Genomic DNA, 18148 nt, shown 5'->3' on the forward strand with positions numbered 1-18148 from the left:
GGTCCCCTTTTTGTTTTGTTTCATTTGTTGATGTCGGCTACCCCCCAAAATTGGGGGAAGTGCCTTGGTATATGTATGTTAATTGAAACAAGGTTCTTTCTTTTTTAAGTTTTTATGTATATAAGAAAATGGAGTGTTACAGTGAGTGCAACAATCATAAATAGCTAACTAATATACAAAACATTCTGCTATCAAACACTCAAAAGTTCACGATTGATTCTCAAACCCATTTTGTAATGACTTTCAAAGTATTAAAAATGCAATTAAACCATCGCACACTTTATCAAAGGTCTCAACATCTTGCAAAATGTTACATTAATGCCACCAATTTAAATACTATTGTATATTATAAACAAATTAATAATATTTTTTGGGCAATTTCTCAAAAATGAACAAATAACAAAAACTTATAAAGTACAAAACAAAATTTCTTTCTTTGTGACTGCACACAACCTTTTCAGTCTGTTTGTTCCATCCCAGGGACAATGCACAGTCATAAAACTAATTACGATATTTATCCCAAAACCTACATAGTAGATTTCAAAGGATGACTTTTTTTTATAATTGCACAGTTTGTAAGAATATAATTAAAAGTTAATGAGATCCATAACTAGAACATGTACAAGCACCTCATCTATGGAATCAATGTAGGCAGAACATACCATTTCTCACTGTGAATTGACCTCCAACCGGCAACATGCTTTCGTGTGTCCCGGCATGCAATATTCCATACTCGCCTATACATAACAACAGCTCTACATTCAGTCTAACACTTAAAAATAGTGAAAAAATTTCTTAACCTATTACGGCAGTGCGAAGAATGTCACAGTCAAGTGTTTTATTACGCAGTAAATTAAGCCTTCATATGTTTTGGCAAATACAAAAAAATTCTATTTACAATGCTTTAACCAGAAGGATATTTCCCAAATTACCGTGTAGTCAATGCATCCTATATTTTCAATAACAACGGGTAAGGCTAGGCGTTAGTCTTACCAAAACATTACTTTCTGGGAGTCTTTTTCAGTCGAATATATTACAAGCTCGATACACTACAAGAATATCTCACATTCAAGTCTCTTTTCTATCACCTCTCATCGATTCAATTTTGGCGCAAATTTTCAGAGCTGGGCCAAGCTTCATCGACATGGCAGACATTAAATGATCAGCTTTCAGTAGCATCAGTGCTTGTCCATCTATCTCCTGAAGTGCAAAGTCTTCTGCATATTCCTTGCAACCTGGAAGGTTCTGGATGAAATCCACGACATCTTTCACCTGTGAGGAAGAAAAGCTAGTCATATTAGGGTGAAGAAAGATAAAACTAAATTTTACAAGACAAAAAGTTTCACCTAACTGAATTCTTCTTATGTTACATATGGTAATGGCATTTGAAATACTTTAGAATATAATTCTTAAAATAACACTTTCAGGTGTTTTAGTTGCACAGTAAACATCTCACCTGTATAATAAATATGAATTCATCGACTATAATATTTCAACTTAGATTTCAGTAATTATACAGGAAAACCATAAATTTTCTGGAATTAGATGGTCAGGGACATCTTTTAATACAGATAAAATTATGGATACTAGTTAAGAATTTTCTTTTTCTTTATATCATATATCATTGGGACTTCAGACTGCCAGATTGTAGGAATTGCATTTGCATAAGTCTATTCTCTTAAATAAACTTAAAAAAAGTACTTAACTGCCATTAACAATATCTCTCATAATTCTTTTGAGTTCTCCCACAACTAAGCTTGAAGAAATTTTTTACATACGTTTATTCTTGATGTAATGGTTGATGCAATATTGTATTGCACATTATATAAAAAAAATGAAACATTAAGAGGTTAACGCAAAACAGGACGAACAACAAGAATCGATTTAGACATTAAGTAGGCTTAAATAAAAAATTCAGAATAGGCTATTATAATTAGCAGAACACCACAGGATTTGCAATGCTTGCTTACAAGAATGCATGAAATATCACATGAGGTTGGGCTCAAGATAAATACAATAGAAGAAAGACAGAGATGATGAGAACAATATATATGCAATGGAAGATGAAACATCAGTGGAAGGAGAAAGGATTAATGAAGTAAAATCATTCAAGTATTTAGGAGCTATGATCTTCAATACAGGGTTATTAGAATTGGAGTTTAGTGAAAGATTGAAAAAAGCAAATCAGACAATTTCTACGCTAAGTAAAATTTGGAAATCAAATTGCCTTAAATTACATAAAAAAATTGAGGCTATACATCAGTTTAGTGAGATTTGTGTTACAGTATGGACATGAGTCATGGTATGACAATGAAACAATATCCAACAGATTTAGTAGATATGAGAACTGATTGGGAGATAAATGGCAGGACATGATTAGAAATGAAACTATATGAGAAATTACTCGAGAGCCATATGTGGATGAGATCAGGGTGACAGGTACACTGGGCTATTTTTCCATGTTGGAGCTTACAGCAGCTGGCTTTTCCAACTAGGGTTATAGCTCAGCTTATAATAATGATACTAATAATAATAATATTATCAGAAATAATAATAATAACTTCTATGTATTCCTAAAAGGTTAGATGTAAGTGTGAGGAGGGCATTATGTTTCCCTATCGTCGTAAAGTTTCCCTTGAAACTAAGCACTAACTTTTCTTTAAATAGAGTTGACATATAAACTATTGATACCACTGTTATGGTCTCTGTAGGAGGTAAATTGTTTGACCTATAAATGTGAACTATTTTTTGTGTGAAATATGCATCCAGTCATTTAGTCAACTTGCTATCAGTTTGAGAGAAAAGCTTCAAGGATGCAAAAAAACAAATGAGAGTAGGGTGTGCTTTGAACCCATCAGTATGTGTTCTCCGTAGCCATTTTTAGTGTCAAAACTTTAAGAAAAACAACGATGTTGAATATAACATTAAAAAATAAAGATTAATCCTAATGTTCAACATATTGAAAATATTTTAATACATTAAGGTAGATGATTAAACTGGGTCTGTTGTCTTTGACATAAATTTGTTATGCAGTAACACAAAGCCAAAACAAAGTTGAAAACTCTTATTCAATAATGATAAGATAATTTGATCTCATTTTATAAATATAAAAAAAGAAAATTAATAAAAAAAAGGGTATATACTGTATAAAAACCAGTTGCAATATTGTATGTATGTGTGTCAGATAGTGGAACCAATACCAGTGCCTATAAAAGATGATGATATATAAAAATTATTAACATACTACACCAATTCAGTGCAATTCTACTCAGTAACAAGTTGACTGAAGAGACACCACAGTATTATTATTATTATTACTATTATCATCATCACCATTAATAGCTAAGCTACAACCCCAGTTGGAAAAGCAGAATACTATAAGACCGGGGGGTTACAACAGGAAAAATAGCCCAGTGAAGAAAACAGTTAGAATAGAGTGCCTGAGTGTATTTTCAAGCAAGAGAACTCGAACCCATGACAGCGGAAGACCATGGTACAGAGACTATAGCATTGCCCAAGACTAGAGAACAATGGTTTGATTTGGAGTGTCCTTCTCCTAGAAGAGCTGCTTATCATAGAGACTCTTTCTAAAGAGTCTCTTCTCCCCTTTCCAGGAGGAAAGTAGCCACTGAACAATTACAGGGCAGTAGTTAACCTCTTGAGTGAAGAAGAAGGGTTTGGTTCGCTTAGTGTTGTCATGTGTTAACAGGTGAATATGTAAAGAATAGGCCAGACTATTTGGTGTAGGTATAGGTGAAGGAAAAATGAGCCATAACCAGAGAGGGATACAATGTAGTACTATCCAGCCAATCAAAGGAGCCAGTAACTCTCAAGCAGTAGTATCTCAATGGGTAGCTGGTGTCTTGGACAACTTCCTACCTTACTGTATGTATAGTTTCCATTTTATATTATCCAATAAGATATTATATAAGTTTCTAAATAACTGTACACTACTCTTTAGCAATAAGGATGTGCATAAATAAAAGTGTACAGCATAATAAGGTGTGTAGGCTAACTAGCTAGGAAGAGGTGATCACTCAGTGGCCATCAAAATCAGAAATTTGACCAGGCTTTGGAACCAAAGGTGGAATTGAATTAAAAATTCAATAATATGACACAATAACTACCTAAGTAAAACTTTATAATAGATAGAAAAACTGACCGTCCATTTCAAAATATCCACTCTTTGAGACTTGGTAGGAGACTCGGGTGTACATAAACCCTCTTCCTCCTCAGTCATTTCATCGGTTTCCATTTTGAGGCTCTCTGTTTCCTGGGGTTCTGCTGGCTCAGCATTTAGAGCTGTTTCTACCTCTTCAAAAGTTCCATCTTCACGTAACCGTTTACTAGGAGGCTCGTCTGGGTTCCTGAAAAGGCCTATTCTTTTTGAGCAACCAACATTGTACCTGGGGGAGTAAAGATAACATTAAAAACTTCCCATGGCTCGCTGATTTAAAGTCTCAAGTAAACGTAAATTCACAACAACTGCATGTATTCAATTATGTGCGAATACACATTACAGTTGGCATACACTACAATTTGTACACATTAAACTGTTCAATAACCTGTACATCATGTAAACCATTGACCAGATATCTGTCAAATTTGCTAAAACAAAGTTAACTGTAAAGGGTTGTAAACAATACTATAAATAGCACTCAAATATTTCACCAGTATGACAACTTTCAACTATATAGTTATAAATAACTCATAACAGAGGATACGCACCTTTTGGCACAGGAAGTGCTGCAGAATCTCTTGGATCTCTTGAATTTCGAGCGCAAATCAGTCTTTCCACAGAATTCACATTTAGCTGTATCTCCTTTGGGTGAAGTAGAAGTCAGATCATTAGATTTCTTCCCTGGAAATGATGACCCCAACATTAACAATATTATTATGGATGTGAGAATTCTCCTTAAAAGTTCAAAGGCGTTGTGAAGGGACGATACCTAAATTTACACATCTAAAAAAAAAAACTTGTAACCCTGTACTTTACTACTGAATATCAAAAGAATACAGGTAAATATTACATTGACCATGACATCACCCAAAATACTTATTAAAACACATTATTTTGACATTTCACAAGTGAGAATTATCCATAATTTATATACAGTACAGTACTACAGTATATATCAAATAACTATAAAGTTGCAGAGAGACACTTTGAGGACTGGTAATGCAATAGTTGTATGAAGAGGAAAGAAAATATAAGACGGCTATGGTGCATTTCAAGGAATCACGCTGAAGAAAATCCAAACATTCCATCAAGACAATTATACAGGAAAACAGAGGACAATCAAAACAATGGAAGGTTTGCCAAAAAGGACAAAGAACCATGGAGTCAAGTACAATCACCCAATGAAAAATATCAAGGGCTAGTAGGGGAATCTAAAGAAAGCTTCATCGACAATTGTGTTGCTCATCATTTATAAACTTGTTAACAGTGTTTCCTAAATATCTTCAACACCACATTGATGAGAAACACTTACTATTAGCCTCATCATCAGGTAGATTTTCCTTTTCTGCTTGTCCTCCAATTGGTGACTGTGCAGAAGAAGTGACAGCTGCCACAGGGATTGTGTTGCTGTAGTTGGGTGGTCTTGGTTTGGGAATCTCTGTTAATAAGGACGAGCTCCTGACAGGGAACGGTTCAGAAGCTGTGGGGATCAAATTATGAGTTAGAGAAAAACACATCCCAATAGATGATGAATAGAAACAGAACCTATAATGCTAAAAAATAATATATCTTCCACTTGACTTGAAAATGATGCCTAATTCTAATAATAGTCGAAAAGACAAAAATTACTTGACAGATAACATGAGTGAGAACACTCACAGGAACCCCCAAAGAAAAGTATTCATTTCATCACCTGAAACGATGCAACACTCAACATACACGATAAAGAGGGATATAGTTAAAATCTATCCAGTCTAATATAAATAAAACAATTGGAAAATTAATAGATAAAGAGGTAAGATTACGATACTGAAAGGCAATACTGACTATTTCTATTCTTCTATTATGAACTAGTAGAACACTACCTACAACCAAAAAGAAACGTAATGAAAAGGGGGTTAGAACTGGTTGCAAACCTATGGTAGTTCACATACACTTTAGTTTAACATAACAAAACAGATCCCAGGTTAATTTTTTTCATTAATAAAATTTGAAGCTCTTGAAAGGTGAATGAATTTAAATATCAAAATCCTATAAAAAATTATTACAATATATAATTTTCGACAAAGTTCTTGGATATTACAGTAATTTCCCTTGGATCATATATTTTTTGACAAAGGTTAAAAAAAGATGAAAAGACAGATGTTAAAGAAAAAATAAAGAGGTTAAAGAAGAAATTGAAAAGGAGTGCAAAGTCCCAATAACATCCAATAAATCAGTGTCAATCTAGCAAAAAGGATATGATACTGACAATACATCAGTAACGAATAAAGAAAATCTCTTGCACAGCATGAATTATTACTTACCCTCATGGATTACGAAGCCTTCAATAACATGAGTAAGAACTTGTGGTTTCACCATGGCCTTTGGAGGCCCAGTTGCTGTAAGCTGAGGTGCAACAGGGTGGGCAGTTCCGTTTAGGGTGGGCTGAAGAGGCTTGTCACTCACTGTTAAAAAATGTGGAACAATGAACTGTAGTTTTCTAATATACATTCTAAGGAATACGTTACTAAGTTGCAGTATATTACTCTCATTAAAATTTAACTAGAAATGCATGAAATTATACGCTGACTACATACAGCAAAAAGTATAGAGAATTAAACATCCAAAACTAAATTCTTAATTCCCAAAAGTAATATATGATAGGGGTAGGATACAACTGCCCATGGAGTGTAGGCTGATCTACATCTCAATCAATGAACACCATATTCTGTAGTCTTTTAGCAATTTAAATATTTAAAGTGACGCAATTTATATTTTTCAAGGCCATGAAATTAGCTTTGGACACCAAGTTCATTGAGGGATGTCACATTTATTAGTTACACAAGTTATTAAACTTCATTTACAAAAATAGCTGTAAAAGGCTGGCTATTTTCTACCAAAATGTGGAATACATTTGTTGTCATTCCATTGAGGTTTGACTCCATCATATATTCTATTGTATTAACAATTAATTTTTGGTGGGTCAATAAGAATTTTGGGTTCATCTTCCAGGGCTTAACATAACTGCCTTAAACAGGAACTGCTGAAGTGAGATGTACATTTTGCCACAAATGCATATGTTCAATCTCTTGCAGGTAGAATTAACCAGGTCTTAACCTTATCCTTCTATAACAGGATATTCGTTCAAGACTCTTATGTTAAGAGGACTAATGAAATTCTTCAATCATTTGGAAGGTAGGAGTGTTACTAACCTAAGCTAATATAAAGAATAAATAATGAAGCAATATATGAAAGAAAATTTATCAAGATAAACTGAGGCTTTGCCAATTTGTAGTTCAGAGTTTAAAATAAACCATCTGGAATACTAACCTTCACCACTCTCGCTGGAAGGTGGAGTCCCATTTAACGTTGCAGGTGTCGAAGGATTTTGTTGAGCCTGTTGCTGTGACTGACTGATAGGTGTCACAGCAGCAGACACAGGAGCAACTACTGGGGCATTTATTGGTGCTACGGGAGTCATCTTTTTTGGCGTTTCTTGCTTAGGTTCTTGTTTAGGTTGGATCATATTTGGTGTTGCAGCAACAGTTGCTATTGCTGGCGCAAGAGAAGGGGGCTGAAGGGGAGCTGAAATTGACGTAACTGCCGTCATCTGCGGCGGCGGCATTGTTGTTGTAGCAAGAACTGGGGGAGATGATGTTGGAGCTTGGGAAGTAATAGGTTGTACCTGATTCTGTGCTTGTAGAGATGAGCTTGGTATTAGCGTTGGAGGGTTTGGGGCCATACTGACTTGAGGAATGGTGGTAACAGTAGTTTGTTGCGTTTTCGGTGCTGGAGCACGTACTAGTTGCGGTAGACTTGGAGGCGGCTGGCCCGCTGGAGGAAGAGGTGCTGTTGGTGGAGCCATTGGACCACCAGGTCTGACAATTGAAAATTAAAATGAGTAAACTGATGACACGAAAAACCAAGAAAGTAAAATATTTTAATAGACAGTTACTAAACCATAATAATAGTTTTCAAAATATTATATAGCATAATGAAACTAACAAACCTTGAGTCATCACCAAGAACCATTTGGCTCCAAAACAGGTGATCAAATAAATTCCACAAACACTAATACAGTGACATTTAAACAAGTAAAATATTAACTTGTATATTCAGATTTTGTTCCAGTATCCCAGTAGATAGACCCATTATTATTTTTTCCTTTACTTTCTCTCCTGTCAGGTGAGGGGTCCACACATGCCTGAAGCCCCGGAGTGGATGTAAATGCATCCAACTGAGGGACCCCAACAACGGAACTTTTAAAAGTATTAACTCCGGTCATTTGACTGGTCAGACAGTACTACATTGGATTCACCTCTTTGGTTACAGCTCATTTTCTTTTTGCCTACATATACTGTACACCGAATAGTTCGGTCTATTCTCTACATATTATCCTCTCTCATACACCGGACAACACTGAAATTACCAAACAATTCTTCTTCTCTCAAGGGGTTAACAACTGCACTGTAATTGTTCAGTGGCTATTTTCCTCTTGGTAAGGGTAGACGAGACTCTCTAGCTATGGTAACCAGCTGTTCTAGGAAGACATTCCAAAATCAAACCAATGTTCTCTAGTCTTGAACAGTGCCATAGTCTCTGTACTATGGTCTTCCACTGTCTTGGGGTAGTTCTCTTGCTTGAGGGTTCATTAGGGGACATCATACTATTATATTTATCTTCATCTTGTTTTTTAAGTTTTTATAGCTTATATGTGAAAGATTTATTCAAACGTTTTTACTGTTTTTAAAATATTTTGTTTTAACTGTTAATTACTTCTCTTGTAGTTTCTTTTCCTCACTGGGCTATTTTCCCTGTTGGATCCATTGGGCTTATAGCATCCTGCTTTTCCCTACTAGGTTGTAGCATAGCAATCATTGATAATAATAATAATAATAATAATAATAATAATAATAATAATAATAATAACAATTTGCATTAATTTATATAATAAGTCTCCTACATAAGACTGAGATGCATTACAAAAATGGGTTGTTCTAAATTGAATAGTTGACAGACTCAATATAATTTAGTTAGGCAATCAACTCACTGCCCTTAACCCACTCACCCTTCTTACTTTCCATCAACCTTTGCAGGCAGATATGTGCAGGTATACCTGAAGGTAAAAGACACCCTTAACAATAGGGATGTATCAAGAATTCATTTTTCTCTTTCTAAATAAAAATTTTTCCAATAATTAATTTGTTTTACCCTTCCTAATGTTCTCATTTTTTGAAGTTCTCAATTTAAAAGATTTTATCTAGGGGACTGTATCTTTGATCAAAGTTCTAAAGTTTAAAGTTTTCATCAATAGAAATTCATCTTTTGAAAGTTTTTATCTACAGAACTGTATCTTTGAAAGTTCTAAAGCTAAAGGTTTTTATTTAGGGAATTGCATCTAGTGTATCTCTTCAAAGTTTCTTTAAATCCTAATTTTGAGTAAAAGCAACCTTCATTTTACTTTCTTACAATATCAATAATAATATTCTGGCGCCCCTAAAACTTTAGTGACAGATAGAACTCAACTTCAGATCCATCGCCATTCACATGTAGTTATGAGCAAAGTTGTTTATAATATGGAAAAATGTTGCTACCTTCCTTTTCCCATATAAAACATATAATTCCCAAGAAACAATTGACGAAATATATGGTCATTTAAGATTTCATCTCTATAATACAGAAACCAGAAACTGAGCTTATTGCCATATCAGTAATTACAAATCCTGTAGTTTAATTTGTATGAATCTGATCACTAGAAGAACCTGAGTGTGTCAGGTTAGAAGTAACTCAAGGGAACAAAGAGGAATAAACAAAAGAAAACTATATAGTTGGGGTTGAAAGGATATTGTAAACCATATTTAGTACCATTTACTATGTACCACACTGGGTCCTACATGAAGTTCGCCAAAATCTACTGAACAGTATTTGCAAAACTAATTTCAACTAAAGACTGCAGATACCTTCATCATACTAAATTATATAAATAACCAAGTAAATTACAAGTAAATAGTACTAGTAATTCCTTAGCATATATAATATCACATGACAACTTTAACAGCCATACTTTACTTACTTGGTTTGGGTCATATTGGTGATGACTTGCATGGTAGGTGCTTGGGAGATTTTATTCTGATTTGAAGCAACATTTGAAGGGTTTGTTACTGTCACAGGAGTCATGGCAGTTTGTTGCTGCATCATTTGAGTGCCGGCATTCACTGCCACCGCCGTAGGCGCGGCACTTACAGCCGCTGCAACAGAGGCAGCAACAGCCACTGTATTCTGGGTTACTTGTGCAGAGGCAATTTGAGGAGTCCCAGCAATTGCTGGTGAAGTGCGGTTGTTTCCACTCTTTCCTCTCAACTTATTCTGAGAAAGAAGCAGAAAATCTTTGAATATAAAAAAAACTTGATATGACTTCCATGAGCACAATTACAGAAATTTAAAACTAGAAATCAAAATATGGAAGAGAAAAAAATCTTACCTGAGCTCTAGGTGCAGGCATGAGACCCGGAGCCAGCTGCTGACCAGCTGTCTGCGTTGACACTGAGGCACCTGGACGAATCTGAGGAGAGTTGGAGGGGAGTATTGGTGGACGCATATTCGGAGCTTTGGGTTGAATGTTGGCGGGCATTTCCATCCCTGACCGAGGTTTTGGGGCCTGTGGTCCTTGTTGCATGGACTGCAGCGGAGACATCATTGCTGAAGTCGCACAAAGAATTCAATGGTTATCACCAATAATTTCCTAAATTTAAATGAACACTAATGTATTAAAGGTTTCCACACATATTTCATTGGAAGGGAAATGGTAAAGAAGGAAAGTTATTTCTTTATAACATACTGAGAAAAGATAGATCATATGATATACTGTACACCTGTATTCAAATAAAAAAAAATATGCAAAAATACAAACTGTAGTCTCATTAATATTTATAATCTCAACTGTAAAATTATTATAGCAATAAATGTATACAATTTATAAACTATATACACCATAATCAGATGGGACTATTGTACTCACAATTTGGAACATGCATAGTCTGTGGCTGAGGATTTGAAATGAAGACATTTTCTTGCCCTGGCTGACCACCGCGAATGAATATAGGCTGATTCTGAGCCAAAAGTGCTGGCGAATGAAGTGTACTTTGGGTTGCCCAGGAAATAGCCTGCTGAGTAGAAAGAATTCCTTCTTTAAGTTTCATTTTCCATGCTACTATACAATATTGTATTTAGAAAAAAAAAGCTTTTTCTTAGTCTTTTGTACATTACAAACCATGAGCTACAAAATATCAAGGGCCAGATTTAAAACTGTGCTATGACTCTTGACGATTGCAGAAGAAACACACCTTTTGCATATCGGTAGTTTTGTGTGCTCCGGAGTGAGCTGGAAGAATATTATGTTGTTGACTGCTAATAACACCCACAGGTAATTGGCCAATGACCAACGTCTGACTTCCAGTCGTCGGTATGGCTGCAGGAGAATATCCTGGAAAAGATTACTTCCTGTTACTACACAGTAATGACAAAAATGCAGCCTAGGTGACCATTTGGAATACCTAACCTAGGTCACATTAAACAGACATTGTGTTGAATCTTAACAAATCTATCATTGATTACAAATAATTTCTGAACAATATGTGTTGTATATTTATCAATGCAAAAAGTTAAGTACAAAAGATGTGTATTATTTATTCATTAATACTGCACACATATCTAGTGTTTCATAACTACACACATTACTCCAATAGACTTCTATGGTTCTCAACAAATAAGACACCAATCACCATTGTAACTTCAAGTAACTTTTAAAATAAGAAATGCTTTTCAAAATATCTTTACAAATTGGGAAAATCAGCTTATGATATAAGCAACAAAAGAATCTTTACATATCTCGTAAAGCAGTTAGCCCTTTTTCTCATAATTTCTACAAGCCTCTCAAAAATTTGTAGTTTTCATTCTATCATTAAAATATACACTATATACATAAAAGTAATTCCCTATCATCCAAAAGTTTATTTGAAAACAAAGGTAAAGCCAACAATAAAAGATGAACACTACTTTAAATGACAACATTACTGTAAAGTACTGCTATTTTCATTCTTAAGAATGACAGAAGTACTTTTGCAAACTAGATCAACATTCATTCATAACCCCACTTGTATACATAGTTCATTAATCAATTACCATATTAGATTTAAAAATAATTTCCTTTAAATTACATTTTTGACATAAATATGCTTTTTTCCTATGCTAAGCAGAAATTGGCAAATCATATAACAAAGATAAAAGGCTTTGGCCCAAATGCCTACTTTCCAGGCATCATAATATTTGAAAATAACAGTCACATGTACAGTACATGGAAAGCAAAGCGTTGTACTACATGCAAAATGTGATTTAGCATACAGTATTGTACATAGCATACAATGGAAAGGAAATACAGGAGGAGTGCACAGTATTAGCTTTTAACAGCAGCAGATATCAAAATAACTTCAACTACAGATGAAAATTAGCAATTGCTACATCTAGCTGAAGGAAAATAGCTAAGCAGTATAAGAAAAGAAACAGCAGAGGTAAATGAGGCTAGCTAGGTTTCAAAAAAAAAAAAAAATTAAAGCGCAAGTTTTGCTGACGAGACTAACCACCTTGGCCTCCAGCCTGAAGAACTCCGGTTTTTCCCGCAGTTGCCGTCAACATGTGAGGAGCTATTTGACCCTGGAAAGGCTTCCCTGTGGCTGCTGCTATTACCTATGGGAGGAAGCATGTTGAGTTGATCACTCCCACAAGATTTTATTTGTTGTTTAATAAATGTAAATAAACATATAAACAGAAGTCTATTTCCCAGAAGGTAATTTGATAAGTTATTAAATAATTATGATTTTCAACCAAAAGAAATCTATTTTTACCTGGATGGGTTGATTTAATCCATTTAGTCTGATTGAATGGGCATAGCAAATTTAATGTATGGAAATCAACATACAAACAAGAATTTATTTATCTGATAGTAATATGTCTCACAATAAACACTTATGATTTTCAACCAATAAGAATTTCGTTTTACCTGGATGGGTTGATTTAATCCATTTAAAGTATTTGGTTGGATGGGCGTAGCATTCATGCCTGGCGCTGGTTGTAGGGTTAAATTACTGGGCATAATAAGCTGACCTTGCGCATTCTGGTAAACCTGTTGCAGGTAAGATCCTCCTGGTATTCCTCCTTGAATTACCTGCACCTGAGGAGAAAACTGTGAAGATGCGCAAGTTAGTAAATTTTTTTATCATAGTATACATAAAACGTTATTTTTAAAATTATAGTAAACATGAAATACAAATTTTTTAATTATGGTAAACCTATGTTAATTCTTTAACTAAATTAAACATGAAATATCAATTCTTTAGTTAAAGTTATTTTCTTAATTATAGCATACATGAAATGTTATTCTTTAAATTATAGTAAACATGAAATGTTATTATTTTCAAATTATAGTAAATGTGAAATGTTAATTTTCAAATTGTAGTAAACATGGAAAATTAAATTCTAAATTAAAGTACCCTTAAAATGTTTACCTTTTAATTAAAATAAACATGAAATGTTATTTTTTTTAATCATAGAAATTAAAAATTTTACAAGTTCATAGTGTATCATCAAAATAAATATTCCTAGGCCTTGTTTTGGAAAAAAATTAAATCGCAAACCCCAGTGATCAATTACACAAGCCCTTTAAACCTTTAAAATCAGTGATCAATTACACAAGCCCTTTAAACCTTTAAAACCAGTGATCAATTACACAAGCCCTTTAAACCTTTAAAACCAGTGATCAATTACACAAGCCCTTTAAACCTTTAAAATCAGTGATCAATTACACAAGCCCTTTAAACCTTTAAAACCAGTGATCAATTACACAAGCCCTTTAAACCTTTAAAACCAGTGATCAATTACACAAGCCCTTTAAACCTTTAAAATCAGTGATCAATTACACAAGCCCTTTAAACCTTTAAAACCAGTGATCAATTACACAAGCCCTTTAAACCTTTAAAACCAGTGATCAATTACACAAGCCCTTTAAACCTTTAAAACCAGTGATCAATTACACAAGCCCTTTAAACCTTTAAAACCAGTGATCAATTACACAAGCCCTTTAAACCTTTAAAACCAGTGATCAATTACACAAGCCCTTTAAACCTTTAAAACCAGTGATCAATTACACAAGCCCTTTAAACCTTTAAAATCAGTGATCAATTACACAAGCCCTTTAAACCTTTAAAACCAGTGATCAATTACACAAGCCCTTTAAACCTTTAAAACCAGTGATCAATTACACAAGCCCTTTAAACCTTTAAAACCAGTGATCAATTACACAAGACCTTTAAACCTTTAAAACCAGTGATCAATTACACAAGCCCTTTAAACCTATAAACCCAGTGATCAATTACATAACCCCTTTAAACCTATAAACCCAGTGATCAATTACACAAGCCCTTTAAACCTATAAACCCAGTGATCAATTACATAACCCCTTTAAACCTTTAAAACCAGTGATCAATTACACAAGCCCTTTAAACCTATAAACCCAGTGATCAATTACACAAGCCCTTTAAACCTATAAACCCAGTGATCAATTACACAAGCCCTTTAAACCTATAAACCCAGTGATCAATTACACAAGCCCTTTAAACCTATAAACCCAGTGATCAAATACACAAGCCCTTTAAACCTTTAAAACCAGTGATCAATTACATAAACCCTTTAAACCTATAATCCCAGTGATCAATTACACAAGCCCTTTAAACCTATAAACCCAGTGATCAATTACACAAGCCCTTTAAACCTTTAAAATCAGTGATCAATTACACAAGCCCTTTAAACCTTTAAAACCAGTGATCAATTACACAAGCCCTTTAAACCTTTAAAACCAGTGATCAATTACACAAACCCTTTAAACCTTTAAAACCAGTGATCAATTACACAAACCCTTTAAACCTATAAACCCAGTGATCAATTACACAAGCCCTTTAAACCTTTAAAATCAGTGATCAATTACACAAGCCCTTTAAACCTTTAAAACCAGTGATCAATTACACAAGCCCTTTAAACCTTTAAAACCAGTGATCAATTACACAAACCCTTTAAACCTTTAAAACCAGTGATCAATTACACAAACCCTTTAAACCTTTAAACTCAGTGATCAATTGCACAAGCATTTGCAATTGAAAACCTTAATGATCAAGTGTATGAGGCTGGTTGCAACAATCAACTCATGTGTAATACTGCACCTTCATTACTTTGGATACCATAAGATGTATTGCAAGATGATTTAATTAAGGCATTGGACATAATTTGTGTCCTTTAATTACAGTACAGCTTTTCCTTTATGTTCTTATTTATGTAAAGTAAATGAAAATCATACAAACATGTATCATTATATATATATATATATATATATATATATATATATATATATATATATATATATATATATATATATATATATATATATATATAAATGGAAAGGAAATTTATTTAGTTATACAATAAAAATATTGTAAAGTTTCATCTTGTATAGTTTTGTGCTAGGATAATATGTTAAAAAAAGGGGCTAGGGGCTTGAGTGCCAAATCATTACGTGAATGGTTAGGGCTTAAAAGGGTTATGAGGCATCAACAAAATGCTCTTGATTTGCAGGCAGACAAAAAGTAAGAGACTAAGTTCCTAATCAGCCTATCATCACCTGTGGCATGGGAGAGGGTGAGACCCCTGGATGAGCAATCGTTTGGGGTAGGTGGTGCTGAAGGGGTTGGTGCAAGGCCGAAACAGTGGTGGTACTCGTCTGAGGGCCGGGGGCCGGGGCGATGGCTGGGGGCGCTGGCTGCATCCCGGACGCCAGCGATGCTTGCACGTAGAACTGGAAAGAAAGAGATGAGTATTAACACAGTCCCATGTCCCCTATAAAGTCTGTCTCTTGTGTACAAAGACACCATTGCTTTTGAGTGATTAATCAAAATATTTGCGACACCTACTGTAGTCATAAAGAATCCTCACATAATGATGTATTCTCATGTTGGAAATTTTCAGAATGTTTCAGCAATAAGTGTCCATATAAAATCACTAGATATATTTATATCTGATTTATTTCATTAAACCATGATCTACAGTCTCTTCTTGGACACATCTTTCTACCTATCAGCATTGAAAATTAACTTGACTAACTAGCCAGTGATAAGAGGGATGGCCCCCGGGCTGGATAACGGCAAGTCTAAATTTGCAGTTTATTCCTTGTAGGCTATTGTTGTATAAACACTAAACAGAAGGATACGTATTTGTATAGATAAATTTTTATTTTTCATGGATGACCTTTTTGATGAACAGCAAAAGAATTAATCATATTTCCAATATTTCTATAATTTTCTTCCCCATACAAAAATACTCCAAACCAAGTGAATTATTCTTACTATACTAATTATCAACATGAAAATACTAATTCATGTTAGATCGGATTTATTAATTTGGGCTATGTAACCCAGGGCTGGGGCCAGTGAGGCCATTCAGAGTAAAAGTAAGACTGGGGGAAAAGGATTGAAAGCTAAAAGGAAATTTAGAAACTGGAAGGATAAAAAGGAGGCGCAGATACGCTGAGAAGGTACGACGACACTCAAGTCATACCTACAGTACACCTCATGAAGCGGATTCTATACACAAAGCAGCTTAAAGTCTGTGACCCAACCTTTGACTTTAAAGAGCCCATTTAGTAAAGGTAATTATCAAGAATTTAATAAATCAATATAGAAATCTCATAGCATCTGACCTATTTACCCAAATCATCATCATTATCTGCCACACCTATTGACGCAAAGGGACTCGGTTAGATTTTGCCAGTCATCTCTTTTTAAATCAATACTTCTCCATTCGTCATCTCCTACTTCAAGCTTCATAATCCTGAGCCATGTAGGCATGGGTCTTCCAACTCTTTTAGTGCCTTGTGAAGCCTAGCTAAACGTTTGGTGATCCAATCTCTCTTGGGGAGTGTGACACATGCCCAAACCATCTCCATCTACCTCTCATTATGATCTCATCCACATATGGGACTCGAGTAATCGCTCAGTTTCATTTCCAATACAATTAGAAATCCAATTACCATAATAAATAGAGGAAATTGCCTCAAGAATAAATTCCTCAAATCTTATCAAATTCTTTTAAGTGTTCATGATGCCATACTTACACCAGCCACAAATTGAGGGGGTGGAAGAATTGACAGACAGACACGGATGAAACCAAAAACAATGTCCTTGTCTGTGGGAAGTAATTGCATTAAGCAAATTAATATGTCCTGCTTCTCATCATCAGTAAGTCTTTTTATAAAATTAAAATGGTAACATATAAAAAAATAAATTCAAAATAACTAATTCATAACTTTCAAATGACAAAATTAACATATCCACACACACACACACACATATATATATATATATATATATATATATATATATATATATATATATATATATATATATATATATATATCATCAGCCGTAACAAGTACACTGCAGGACAAAGGCCACAGACATGACCTTCACTCACGTCTGTTTATGGGCTTTCTATGGCAGTCTATTCCCTCAAATTTTCTTAGTTTGTCAATCCATTGCCTTCTCTTCCTTTCTTGAATTCTTTCGCACTCTCGAGTACCCATTCTGTTTTTCTTAATGTCCATCTACTGTCATTCTCATTATTTGAACTGCCCATGTCCATTTCTTTTTCTAACATGTTAGAATATCCTTTACTTAAGTTTCCTTTCGTATCCAGGTTGCTCTTTTTTCTCTATGTGTTATTCCCATCATTATTCTTTCTACAACTCTTTGAGTTGTAAGTAGCCTATGTCAACACGGACGCTGTAGATATAGTGAAGCAGCCGAGAACTGGCACCGTACAAACGCACAAACTGCAAATAACTTGCACCCATCACGACGCCCCGTAATACACAGAAGCGGAGGCAACTGC

General features: G+C 34.5%; 1 protein-coding gene across 1 annotated transcript in view; it reads right to left on the bottom strand.

Annotated features, from left to right (window-relative positions):
- Positions 1-263: 263 nt before the first annotated feature.
- The window catches only part of LOC137621008 (polyhomeotic-like protein 2), a 48021-nt gene continuing 30136 nt past the window's right edge, over positions 264-18148 (bottom strand). The window contains exons 3-15 of the mRNA XM_068351448.1: positions 15885-16058; positions 13218-13400; positions 12799-12904; positions 11506-11645; positions 11181-11325; positions 10644-10861; positions 10236-10528; positions 7493-8040; positions 6487-6627; positions 5493-5660; positions 4729-4861; positions 4163-4406; positions 264-1272 (exon numbers count right to left, since the gene is read on the bottom strand). Of these exons, the coding sequence (XP_068207549.1) occupies positions 1069-1272; positions 4163-4406; positions 4729-4861; positions 5493-5660; positions 6487-6627; positions 7493-8040; positions 10236-10528; positions 10644-10861; positions 11181-11325; positions 11506-11645; positions 12799-12904; positions 13218-13400; positions 15885-16058 (2697 nt within the window). The 3' untranslated portion in view covers positions 264-1068. The remainder of the gene's footprint in view (positions 1273-4162; positions 4407-4728; positions 4862-5492; positions 5661-6486; positions 6628-7492; positions 8041-10235; positions 10529-10643; positions 10862-11180; positions 11326-11505; positions 11646-12798; positions 12905-13217; positions 13401-15884; positions 16059-18148) is intronic.

This window comes from Palaemon carinicauda, chromosome 27, assembly GCF_036898095.1.
Source record: "Palaemon carinicauda isolate YSFRI2023 chromosome 27, ASM3689809v2, whole genome shotgun sequence".
Classification (NCBI taxonomy): Eukaryota; Metazoa; Arthropoda; class Malacostraca; order Decapoda; family Palaemonidae; genus Palaemon; species Palaemon carinicauda.